The sequence below is a fragment of the Plasmodium gonderi genome, assembly GCF_002157705.1.
Source record: "Plasmodium gonderi DNA, contig: Chr03, whole genome shotgun sequence".
Taxonomy (NCBI): domain Eukaryota; phylum Apicomplexa; class Aconoidasida; order Haemosporida; family Plasmodiidae; genus Plasmodium; species Plasmodium gonderi.
In genome coordinates, this window is record NW_021628927.1 from 648756 (window position 1) to 662690 (window position 13935).

A 13935-nucleotide genomic window follows, 5' to 3' on the forward strand; every position below is an offset into this window, starting at 1 on the left:
TTTTGGGAAAATAAAATTAATATTATATTTAGTGAAAAAATTATTTGACATAAGCAACAAAGGGAAAATAATTTATTTTTTTGTATAGATAATTTTGCATATCTGACATACTTTTATTTTTAATTTTTTAAAGGAATACGAACATTATGGCAGGGGAAAAGGTAAATATAAGCAAGAATAAAACCTTATGACACTTCTTTTTTTTTTTAATAGAGAATATAAATTTTTTTACTTAAAAAGGGTTTTAAATACACACGACCATACGTGTATAGTTATTTTTGCTACAGATAAAAACGTTGCATGTAACGGTACACACACTAACTTATATTAAAAATATAGCATTTACATTTGCAAAGTATATGCGATTATAAATAGCGTTAATTCGTATACTTGTTTCTGACGTTCGCCTTCTAGTGCTTTAATTAAGGTTTAAGAATTTTATTTTTGCATTATTCATGTTAAAGAGAAGAAGCAAATATAACTTTTAAAAATGTAAGACGAAGAAGTTTATATTGAAATTTTATTATTCATGTGCGAATTTCCTTAATTGTAATATTTTTAATTACTGAGCATTTTGCTTTGTTAGAATTGACCTTTATTAAAAAATTTATTAAATGTACTGTCTAATTGAAAAATGTATTATATTTATTACGCAGTGTTGAGGTGAAGCTAACCTTATGTACATGTTAGAGAGCTGAAATGTTATTTAACTTATAGACATTTCAAAAAAGGGTAGTTTGAACAAAATTCTATACTTTAAAATTTCCTTTATATATGTACTGTAAGAATCAGTAACTATTATGTATAGATATAGTTTACTAAATTACGAAAACACACTATAATTTCGAAAGAAGCCTTTTATTGATAACAAAAACAATGATCATGAAAAAGCAAAATAGCAATATGTACGTTGAAACATGCTTAAGAACAAAACTTTCAAGTTTAAGGAAATGAAAAAAAGGGAAATATGAAATCTCTTTTCCACAAAAAGAGCTATAAATCCATATTCGCAAATGCAAAAATACGCTTTAATTATAAATTTGTTAAAAACATAATTGTTATAAAATGGAAAATTTTTATTTTATAAAAATTTTTCGCATTTTGTGTCTAAATATTTTACCCTTTAATTTGATTGAGGATTTTTTATTGTTAGCTTCATTATTCTTCTTCCATCTTATTTTTTTTTTCCTCATCTATACAATTCAAATTTTCTGTATTTTCATCATTTTGCATAATATCCCCTTCTTCGGTATTTCCCATTTTCTGTTCATCATCACTAGTAAGTTCTTTAAAACTGAGTTCTTTTAAATTATTATCAAAAAATTCTGAGTCATTTTTTATAATTATATCATCATTTGAATTGGATTCATTATGACTGGCATCTGTTAGCCTTTGATAACTGTCAATTAGGTTATTTATTCTATCATTTAGTATTTCTAATTCATTTTGTAATGTCCTATAATCCATTGGGTCTGCTTTAACAGCATTTTCAAAATTTTTTCTAAATGTAATTTCTTTCTTTTCGTTTGACTTTATGAGCATGTCGTATAAAGATTTAAGTTGTTCAATTTTATTCTTAAGGTGAATATCTCTTTCAAACTGTACAATATTCTTTTTAGCAATAAATAGTGAAAATAACTGCATAATCAACTTCTTATCTTTCATTTTAATTTTAGTAAAGGATAACTGTAAGTCAGAAAGAGTTAATCCTGATTTCACCGTACTTTCATCATATAAGAATTTAAAGTCAGTTATAAAATCTTCGTCGTATTTTAAGACATTAATCAACACCTCATAATCAGAAACAATAGTGTGCTTGTCTCCTTTGTAAATAATTCTTTTGATGTTATTTTGAATAATAAACATGTTTTTTGTAAATAAATTTAATATTTTTTTATGTCTTTCGAAAAATGTTCTTTTACTCAACTCTGATTCCTTAATTTTTATCCACTCATTTATATTTTGGGGGTCTTTGGCTATTAATTTTAAAATTCCGATTTTTTCCTTTTTGTGAAGTATTTCATTGTTAATTACTGATAACCTTAACACAAATTCCATAAAATAAGAATGAAAAACCGTAAAATTTAAATTGGACACACCAAAATATATAAAATTGGATAAAACATTGAGAAAATAGTCTTTTTCTTCATTCGTTAATAAGCGATACTTGCGTAAAGGATATCTTTTATATTTTTTCATAAATTCAACTGAGTTGTCACGTGTGTTCAGGGAGACCATAGGTTCCTTGTAATATTTTTCTTCAGCAATCTTTGACATTTTCTCAAAGAATTTACTTAAGAATGGAATTTTAACATGTTTTTTTATGTGCCTTAAATTTTCTATATATGAATAACATAGAGCCATCAAAACTCTAGCTACAAATATAAAATTAAAAAATAGCAAAAATAACAAGACATAGAAATTTATAGCTGCATTAGCATTAGACACCGTTAGAAAAACAAAAATCATTAGAGTCATGGTCCAGGTAAACATGCTATAAGTTTCAAATTTATTTAAGATGTGGTAATTTCTAGAGTCAAAAGGTTGAAGTATCATCTGCACTGTAAGAAAAAAAAATGAAATAACGGTAAATAGCCACATAGTTGTGCCAAATATTCTAGCTGTTTTAAAAACAGGAACTGATGATATTAACAAAATCAAAATTTTTCTTAAAAAGAAAATAGACTCCCAATACCAAAATTGAAAATTAAAACCATTATTTAAGAATCCATATTTAAACAAAATATTTTCTGAATGTAAATGTTTTCTATTTTTATACAACACTAAATATGACATTAATGGAATACCAATTCCCCACACAACTATACCCCCCATGCCTAATATAAAGAATTTTGCATAAGTCCTGGACAAATCACATTTCACACTAGGGACATAGCTCATATAGTGCTCTACAAATTTATCATTGTAGTAAATTCCTTTACAATCTAACAGCGTTAACATAAAATGAGTAGTTTTCGTGTGAATAAAAAATAATAATGTGACATACATTGGAATCATATCCTCAAGAAAATTTCTTATTCTTTTAAATTTGGAATCTCCAGGTATGGGTATATATCTAAACAACACCAAAGCCCTTTCTGATGCTAGCTCTTTCATGATTTCTTCATACAGTTCCGTTTTTCCTAATTCTTTGATTTTGTCTATTACATTTAACTTTATTCTTGTTTCATCCCTAACTTTAAATTTATATATTTCTACCATAAGATACACTAAAATTGTTAGTGTTATTGCAAGCAAAATGGGCCTAAAGGCATAAAAAAGCATACCATAAAAATAAGCATCTGAATGCGATATATCGAAATAACTTGTTAATATACAGTAAAGACCAGAATTTTTTTTTGCTTTTAGCAATCTTTTAATATTTTGAATTATATAATTAATATGGGATGAAAAATTTGATGGAAAATATAATTCGCTTGTTCCCACGACATAAAAAATTTTCATACAAGAAAAATAATTAACAGCGATTTTAATAACTATAGAATGAACAGATTTTCTGTTGTCTCCTGTAAAGACATTTAAATATGCCATAATAACTGTAAACAATAAGATAAAAATACTGACGAAAATAATGTGAAGAACATTCGTAATATTACCACTGCATTTTATGCATAAATTTAGTTTAGAAAAATTATTTGTGTATCCTTTTTTGCACTCCCCACATAAAAAATTTGTCATAGATTCATGGCATTTCTCATTATATAAGCAAGCTTCTTTAATTGGACATTCTACAATGAACCAGTCCATGTTGTATATATTAGTCTTTAATTTGTAAAGTGCATAATTTTCTTTAGGAACAGGCATTACATGCTTTATTTTTGAGTGGTCCAATGAAGTTTCATTTTTTTTCATGCTTAACAAGGTCTCTTCATGGAAGCCACCTTCACAATATGCACCATCGGGGCAGTTTACACAAATGCCATATTTGAAATAATAATTTTTTAAGCAAAAGCAATGTGTTTCATGCGTCGTTCCAATGAGACTTGTCGAATTAGGTTTACATTTCGATTCGCAAGAAAAATCCCCGATCACGGTCTTAAAAAATCCGGGTTCACATGGTGCACATATTTTTGTATAATTATTTGCTGTATAAACATGTTTATATCCTTTTTTGCAAACACAAAAACTTTGGTTATATGGTCTCTCTGTCTCAAATGAAACGACTGTATTTGGCGGACATTTTGATGGAGCATAATGAATAGTTTTACTTTTGTTATTAACTATCATTTTCCCCCCTTTGCAATAAGTATTCTTATCACTACATGGCAAACAGTGATTAAAAAAATAGTAACCACCTGAACATGTACAATCTTCCTCCTTTGCACTTCCCATTTGTCCATCTGTTGTGTAAGGAGTTAAGCACATAGTGCATTCTGCATTTGATACAACATCTTTATAAGTGTTAACTGGGCAGAGAACGCATTCACGGAGTACTTCTTTACTTAAAGTATATCCTTTATCACAAAGACAACTGGATTCACTTAAAGATCCCTCAGCTTTCGTTGTTGTATTTTTTATAGGGCATTTTATTTTTTTAGGTATGCAAAGATGTAAAGTGTCCTTCAAAAAACAGTTTTTCAGATGTCCACCGGGACAATAATATCCCTTAGGACACTTAATGCATTTCTTTTCATTAATATCCCAATAATGCCCTTCTATACATATACATTTAATCTTACTTTGTGTTTGTGTGTATAATGTGATACTGTTTTCTGGGCAGGGGATCTTTTCTGTGTTGCTTAAATTAGATTTGTAGTAATTTTTCGGTACTTCTAAACAGTCAAATTCATTATCTTCTGCTTTTATATATTCAAATCCCTTTTTACATAGACAGCTTAAGTGTGATACATTTAATTCATTTGGAGGTTTTGTCAAACTTTTACTATCGCAGGGAACTTTCTGATTTTCATAAATTGTATATTTTGGGTCTTCTATATTAGAACCTGGGCAATAATGATTATCTGGACATAGCAAGCAAGAATCTTGTGCATGCAAATAGTATCCCTTTTCACATTTTTTACATTCAGATATAGAAGTAGACTTCGTTGCATCTGTAAATACGTGCGCAGAACAACTTTTACAATTATTTTCTGAAACTGTATCTTTATATGATCCTATTTTACACGGCACACACACTTGAGAACCTTTTATTTCTTTTTCGAAGTCTTTGTAATCATCAAAAATAGGATTTTTCCTAAAATCGTAATCATTTAAATTTGAAGAATCAAAGGGCTCAAAACCAATATCACATTTACAACTTTTTATAGAAAAATTCTGTTGTTTTACATTAGTTGTATTTTCTGGACATTTTTTTTGATTGCCTTTGTATTCACCAGGGCAAAAGTAACCTATATCACACTGTTCACAAAAGTTTACTCCATCTTTAGAAACAAAATAATAACCTTTTAAGCATTTACATTCACTTTCTTCTTCACTGCGACTACCCCTTACTAAACTATACGAATTGGGATAACAATGAAAAATACAAGGGCTATTAGAAAGCTCTGATTTCCATGTCCCCACAGCACAAGGAACACATATACCATTGCTTTTTAATTCATATCCTGGTAAGCATAAACACTGAGCCATAGAAGTGGACGCTTCACTTTTAGTAATTGAATTCTCTCGACACTTGCTACATTCGTAGATATTCTTATTTTTCGTATATTCATTAATGTTGTTATATGAGTCTACTGGGCAAGGGATACAATTTCCATTTAGTGCTTTCATCCCATCGGCGCAAATTACATTAAAACTTATGTCTATTTTTAATTCTATAAAAACTCCATAGACCTTAACACTTAAATTAACTGGATCTCCAATAAATTCTGATAATTTTATATTAATAGTTCCATCGTATTTGTCTATTGTAACATATTGTGATTTATTAACGTTATGCACAACAATTTCAAAATTATGAAGCAATTTAATTTTTTTAATTTCATTTGATTTTATTTTTAATACATATGGAATTCCATTATCTTGTATAATGTATGGATAATTATATTTTAATTCTGTCATATTGCTGATATTTCGTATGGGACCGTATACTAATTCTACATTTCCTTCGTGCTCTTTTACTATTAAAAGTGCATTTCTATTAAAAAGTTCTTTATGATCATAAAATTTATATATTTTGTGCACCTTTCCATCATCAATATATGTGTTATTTATTTTGGATATATAGGAAAAGTTGTTATTCGGTTTGTTTTTTCTGTACACTATTAGGTTTATTTCATTGGATTCATCCTGTATGTTTGTAATCATGGGGAATGGCAGGACGTGAAAAAAGCACAAAAATTGAAGTATGTATACACATATAGATGTGCATACTAAGTCATAAAGAAAAAATTTACATTTTTAACAGAATTAATAATATGCTAAAAAAGCACGCCTGTGCATACATTCACACTCCTCTTTTGGGAATATTCAATTGTTTCCCTCTTTTTCTGGCACAATTCGAAAATACTGCCATAGATGCTATTAACCTCATCAATGAATAGAATGTAAGAGTCTTCATAAGGAAAGGGTACTACATTTTTGGGTCTCTGCAAATAAGTGTTAAACTGACTAAAGACAAAATCATGGAAGTGAACATTTTCGTCCTTTATGTCACTTTTACCTTCTCCTTGAAAAGTATCTATGAGAATTAGCACATTTTGTTTTTTCACATACTGTACTGCTATTACAGAATTATTCATTTGATCAATTAAGAAACAATCAAAAGATTCATTTTTTAAAATTCCACAAGAAATATTAGTGATAAGGTATGATGAATCTTTTAAAACATCTAGACTAAATTTTAATGCATCAATTTCTGCAAATGTATCTTTTACGGCATTAGAATCATGCACGTAAACAGGATGAAACTTTAGGTCTATTATCACTAATTTGTGATCTGGATCTGATGTTACTAAAAAAATAAGTTGTACATTTTTGTTTTCATCATACAATGGTTCCATCATAATAGGTGAAAAGCAATTTTCACATTTTTCAAAATCAGCATAATCCCAAAAGTATGCTAATAAATTATTCATAAATAAATCATCTACAGGCTTATCTATAGCCTCTACTTTTGTCATTACATTTTCAGGGTTAATATCATATACAAATAAGGATTGAGAATTTTTTTTTAAAACGTATAATTTCAGTTCATCATCTGAAATATACAATATAGAACCAGAAGCATGAGATATTTTAAAATGTGCAAAATATGTGGGTGTCATGTTTTTATCAAAGTTATATGTTGCAACTATTTCATTTTTTGTTGGATAGCATAAAAAGGATATGTATAACTCATCTATATTATGATCCTCTATGTGTTCTAACATATAAGGATAGAATTTGAAGAAACTTGATTCTTTTTGTATTACATATGTTCTAACATCCTCAGGTACAACATTAAAATTATACAAATAAGAGATATCTCTGTACGTGTGTAAAATATACGGTTTTACTTTTGCATGCCCAATTAAGCTATATTCATCATGTTCTTTAGCACAAATATCCAGTAATTCATTATATTCATTTAATTTTTCATTTAATACATGTATTGCATACATAGCTACTTCTTCATCTTCGTCTTGCCAAAAATTCGATATAATATTTGATTGAATTACAGTTTCTCCTGAGCATTTCTTTTCCTCTTTTCTTTTAAAAACAACTTCAAATGGTTCTTTTAATCCTTTTCTTTCAAGGATAACAAAATGTCCCAGGTTTAATTTCACAGAATGAAGATCTGCATACAAATATTTGACTTCCCTTAAGTTGTACCCTGGGGATGCGAGCATGGGGGTGGGGGGGGCCAAACCATTGTTACAAATGCAAATATATATGTATCAATATAGCATAAATATATAGTAGATATAATTATAAATATAAATGGTAAGTACAAATGTACATGTATATGTCTACTCGTATTTGTAGGTGTATATGCATAGGCGATTTCACACGGGTAGAGTCAAGTACACAAATATACCGCGTGCTTCTAAATGAACAACGAAAATGTAATGTTTAGATGTGGAAGATTGTGAAAGATGGGCAAAAAATTAACCATCAACATGTATATTGGCTAGTAGAGCCGAGAACACAGTCCCGTTGTCACTGGAGGTGTAACATAGTAAATATTTTCCTGGATTTTCAAAAACTATGTCTTCATTTATTTCATTTGGAGCAATTTCGTACAAAAAAATATCATAAAAGTTGATTTTTTTTTTGTTTTTGTAGAAATCTTCCTGGACTTGAGCAAAAGATTTGTCGTTAATATTGTTGCAATTGTAACCACTTATCATATCAATAATAAAGGCCATTTTAATAGGGAATGGTGTATAATACTCTTTAAAAGTAATATCAAGTTTTTCTCCTGTGGAGACATTAATAATATGTGTAGGTTTCATAATAACCCGAAGAGTATAAATATGTGTGTAATGCTTATTGGCTAGTTCACAATTATTATAATTCTTATATACATTGTCAACTTGGCATGAACATACGTTAAATAATCCTTCAACATTCTTTTCCACTTTTATGTTTTTAAACTCGGTACCAATTACTTCGCCTTTGTATAATATTGGACTACCAAAAGGGTTAGGGGAACTTTCAAATGTAAAATAAGGACTACGCACCTTTATTTTATTCGTGCATGCATCTTCCGTAATGATAATCGAATTTCTCAAGAGAACCGTTTCGTTTAGAATCTTCAAATCGAAAAAATCTTCTGACTCGACTATCGCGTGGTTATTATCTTAGAAAATTGGAAGTGAGAAAAGAAAGGAAGAGAAAAAGACATAACGTGGTTTTCCATGAAGTGGTATAGATCAGTTAATGGTTCAGAGCAGCGGAAAATTTTTAACTTCTTATTCGATGCTCAGGAATATTGTCTACAAGGCATTTGGAAAGCAGGTCGTTGTTCTCCTTGACAGAAAAGACATAGTTCAGGTTAAAGTCAAGAGGCATATCACAAATTTGCTTAGTAGCAGTAATTCTGTTACAGGCACTCGCATTTTTGATTTTTCCATGTTCGTAACAAGCGGAAAGGACTGATTAAAAGGGGGGGAGAAAAATGGATATATATTTATGAAACTAACGAAGCAAACAAAAAAAAAAAAAAAAAAAAAAAAAAAACAGAGGTAAAAAGAGGGGAAAACATATACTGGGGGTACAATTATAGATGGCTTTTTTAAATTTTACAATTTTCTTTTTTTCTGGAGTAAATGTTGTTTATTCGGCTTAACGGGTCATTCGATTTTAATTCCAGAATGTTTTGTAAATTCAAAGCGACAAAATTAATTCCCCTTTTCCTCGCTTTGAGGATATTTTTATGGGTTCTTTTAAATTTCGAGTTGTCTAATTTTACAGTTGTGCTCTTGCTAACTTGAGGGTTATTATTTACTGGCAGGAAGGAAAAAAAAGGGTGGTAACAATTTTCGTTTTCTCATTATCACATTATCTCATTATTACATTATCTCATTATCACCTATTTGTGAGAGCCACACATTTGTATAAATGAACAAGTGTGTACATTTCCACTGCTCATATTAACCCTTTTTATTATTTTTGCAGTGTATCGAGCTAATGCATTCAGAAAGTAAATTTTTTTTTGATTCATTTATTCATTCGTTTCAGTATGAAAAGTATATCACTTTTCATTCACTCTGTACTTTTCATAGAGGGGACGACCCTTGGATTTTTTCCATATTCCGCTTTTCCATTTGCTTCTGCTTTATTCTGATGAAAAACGAAAAAAAAAAAAAAGAATAGCAGCACAAATAAGTTTTCATATGCCTGACATACATACATATACATGTATTTATATATTTACATACACATATAGTAGATAAATTGAATTCGATCTAGAATTCACCTACACGAGTTTGTACCTTCAATAAATAAGTAATCAACACAGAAGAAAAAAAGAAAAACTTGCTCGGGTTCACCATTTTGTAGGCAATATTTGGGAAATCATTTTTGAGAATATTAAAAAAGAGCAATTAAAAAGAGAAGAAAAAAAAAAAAAAAAAAAAAATTATATTTTCCACAAAAAGACAAATTTTATTTTAAAATATATTACAATATATGTTGTAAAATTAGAGTAAACAAAATTGTGCGCAGGAAAAGGGAAGAAATGTGTATACATAAAAAAATGTAAAAATAAAAAAAAAGACATATATATATATATATATATATAAAATTTTGTTGACACCTTTTTAGCAATTTTATTCTGCATGCAACGGTGTGGTATTATAGTGACATGATCATGAAAAATAAATAAGCCTTAACATTTTTGTGAAAAATAATGCTTATTTTTATTGATGAGTTAACTTTTATGTGAAAAAAGCAAAAAGAGAAAATACAGGGAAATAGTGCCAGGGAAATTATAGTAGAAAGAATTCAAGAAAAAAAAACATGCATAGAAGGGCGCCAGGAAAAATGCCAGAAAGTATGACAGCAAAGAGCGCTGAAAAGAAAATAAGGACTTATATTTTCCCTGGTGAACAAATTTAAACTTTTTTTTTTTTTCAAGTTTAGTAAAGAAAGGCAGGGAAGAGGTTATATAAATTGAGAAATAAATATGTTCCATAAGTACCAGTAATTCATTCAGACCCTTTCCTTATGTTAAGGATATAGACGAGCGGGGTACACTTCATGGTAACATGCACACACATAGGAAACATATTTTGCCATCAATGCACCATCGGGATTATCCTCAATGTGTATAAATCCATAATTTTGCAATGAAAGACAACACATTTTTGAGCATGAAAAAAAACCCTTTTTTTTTTTTCTTTTTTCTTTCAAGGAAATCGATATGAAGGATATGAATTTCGCTTCAGTGGGATGAATATGTCACCCTTTTTTTAAACGCTCTCTTTTAACAGCTTCAACAATGTAAAAATCACCATGTTGTCATTAAAAGGTGATGTATCTAACCCAATGGAAAAACAAATCCATTGGAACGGAACTTTTCAAACAGTATTGAAATTTATATTGTAGAAATTTCAAGCATGATGGTGCAGTTAATTTTTACCACTATATGTGTTGCTACATGTAAACGCGCTGTCTGACACGTACCTAAATTGTTTTCTCTCATCCTGTTCATAATCATTGTGTATATGCACGTGTACTTTTTTATTTTATTTTTTGGGGGAGCAGCTAGTAGGGGGAAAATGGTGGTGGTGGGTTGATTATATGTATGAAAAAAAAATATTCTCATTTTATTTCTCATTGATAAAAACAAGCCAAGGAATGAACAAATTAAAAAACCCAAGGAAAGTAAGGTAGATATAAAATTACATAAAAATGACCAACTTGTGCTCATATCATATATGTAGAAAAAAAAAAAAAAAAAAAAAAAGGCATTTTTGAAATATAAAAAAGATGGGATTTATATGCAAATTATAACAAACCTCGTGTATTCATCATCACGTGTGTAAATCTAAAGTCCGAAATAAGTATATGTAAAGAAAAGAGTGTTAACCACAGATCAAGTGCTGAAAGGGGGAGGAGTACACTCCACGCTTTTTATTTTTATTCTGTATAGAACATGGCCCTCCCCAAAAAAAGTGCGAGGAAAGTGGAAAAAGAAAAAAAAAAAAAAAAAGCTAAAACATGTTGAATTGAACTGAACCTAGCAGAAATACATATAGTTTTTTTTTTTTTTTTTTTTTTTTTTTTTTTTTTATGACAAAGGGTTAATTTAAAAAAAAAATTGGAATAAACTTTTACTTTATTTTTGTGAATCTTTAAAATTTTATCCCGAGCCACAATTTTTTTTTCTTTATTTTTTTTTCATGTGCTACTAAATTATATGAACACATCAAGACCACTTTTAGGTCCATATTAATGTATACATGGTCTTCACGATTACCCAAAATACACACACACAACACAGAGACACCGCTTTAAAATGAATTTTAATTAAGACTATTTTTAAATATGCCAAATAACATATTTTTATCATTCATTTCTGGCTAATAATACATGAAAAAGAGAAAATGCAGAGAGCATGTGAAATGGTAGTATCTTTGCTACGAACTGATGCCATGACACAAAAGTGCCCATTCCACGTTCTGAATGTTCAGATACTTGAGTTGCTTCAGAAGGAGGGACTTATTAGAGGGTTTGCTATCAAGGGAACCAAAATCGACATTCTGCTCAAGCATTATAAAGGCGCCCCGGTAATTACCATGCACGCTCGCTCAATCAAATCTTCTTCCATGCGTTCTTCCATGCGTTCTTCCATGCGCTCATCTATGCGTCCCTCCGTCGGTTCATCTATCCATTCTTTCGCCTCTTCATCCGTCTGTGCACAAGCGTGGTTACATCTGCGAACATTTCACGTACACCTTTTATGTGGAAGACATAACTCATATTAACACATCTCATACAGTTGCTTATTACAGTTACGTGCATGGGGAAAGCTTGTACCAAGTATATTGTTCCTATGTACGATTTGCATCAAGAAAAGAAACACATTGGAAAATTATTTCCTCTGAGCGAAAAGAAAGGAAAAATTATGAATTTATATATTCTCTCCCCCACCTTTGCCATAAATTTCAGATTTTTATTTCTTCTTCCTATTTTTAGGTTATAAGAAATATTCGAGTTGTTTCGAAACCCAGTAGAGATATTTGGTTAACACCACATGAATTAAAATTCCGGACACGATTTAATACAGGATTGTGGGTTATGCAAACAAGTTGTGGTGTCATAAGTCATAGGGATTGCATTCGAATGGGAGTTGGTGGGAAAATGTTATTTGCGGTTAATAATGGATATCAGCATTTTTGTTAATTTTTTTTTTTTTTTTTTTTAGTTGAAAATCTTTTACAATCCAAAAGAAGGAAAAATTAATGGAGAGCCAATAAAAATGTTCATACTAAAAATTGTACAGTTTGTAAACATGTTCCAAGTAGATATTTAAGTGCATTTTATTTTTCCTGCTAATTTTTGATTCAAACGAAAACAGAAAAAATAACATCTTCTGTGGTTATTGTAAGTGGTATTGGGGTTGGAGTGGGGTAGTAGTACTTAGATTTATGTATCAATGTTTCAAAAACATATATATAGAGAAAAATACCAAAGCTCAAATGGGCACGAATGAGGATTATGGAGTTAGATTACCTGTAATGAATGTCAAGAAGCGAGAGATACGAATTCTTTTACAAAATAGAAAAGAAACGAAAGCAGGTGCGAAAAGAGCGAAAGAAAAGAACAACAGAAATGAAAATTGTTTTTCCCTTTCTCTTTGCATGTGCATATATATATATATTCCAATTTAGTACAAGCCGTTTATTAAGATAGAATGTTTCTACGCGTAACGTTTGACAGGAACTCCCAATCCTCGGTTGCTTTTTTTATTTTATTTTCTGAGGTGGATACAAGAAAGCGTCTCTCAAATATTTTCCTTTTGAATATATTGTATATACACGAAATAAAAGCATATTTTCGTAAAATTAAAAGGAAAAAAATGAAACATAACGAAGTGACAAGAAATGAAAAAAGCATAATGAAGAGAGGAATATACCAAAAAATATGTGGAAGACAAATATCCCTTCTTTTTTTTTTCTCTGGTTGTTTAATCTTAACATCATTTAATATGAATACTTTTTTTTAAATAATTTCATTTCTTTACATTTTTGTGACGGACGTTCCTAGTATGACTTTTCAAGCTACTTCCTCATGAATGGAGACTTATGTGTATATATATATATATATATATATATATATATATATATATATATATATATATGTATGCACATTTTTGCCGTTCCTGTTTAGGGAAAAGGGGAATATACACGTATAATATCCAAGCAACCCTCTTAGAGACTGAGAATATACTTCACATTTATGCAGAATGGAAAAATAATGATTAAACGTTTCAGTTGATTAAAAGAAAAAATTATTTACAATAGA

General features: G+C 29.4%; 2 protein-coding genes across 2 annotated transcripts; one reads left to right on the forward strand and one right to left on the reverse strand.

Moving 5' to 3' along the window:
- Window positions 1-1158: 1158 nt before the first annotated feature.
- Window positions 1159-9959, reverse strand: PGO_031260 (cysteine repeat modular protein 2; the record flags this gene model as incomplete). Its single annotated transcript, XM_028686110.1, has 7 exons — window positions 1159-6270; window positions 6510-7795; window positions 8075-8764; window positions 8874-9059; window positions 9211-9411; window positions 9681-9747; window positions 9900-9959. The coding sequence occupies 7 exons, from the start codon at window positions 9957-9959 to the stop codon at window positions 1159-1161; spliced, it is 7602 nt and encodes a 2533-aa protein (XP_028541911.1).
- Window positions 9960-12014: 2055 nt separating this feature from the next.
- PGO_031270 (30S ribosomal protein S8) lies at window positions 12015-12813 on the forward strand (the record flags this gene model as incomplete). The annotated part of the gene is made up of 2 exons (XM_028686111.1): window positions 12015-12197; window positions 12607-12813. The coding sequence occupies 2 exons, from the start codon at window positions 12015-12017 to the stop codon at window positions 12811-12813; spliced, it is 390 nt and encodes a 129-aa protein (XP_028541912.1).
- Window positions 12814-13935: the final 1122 nt, after the last annotated feature.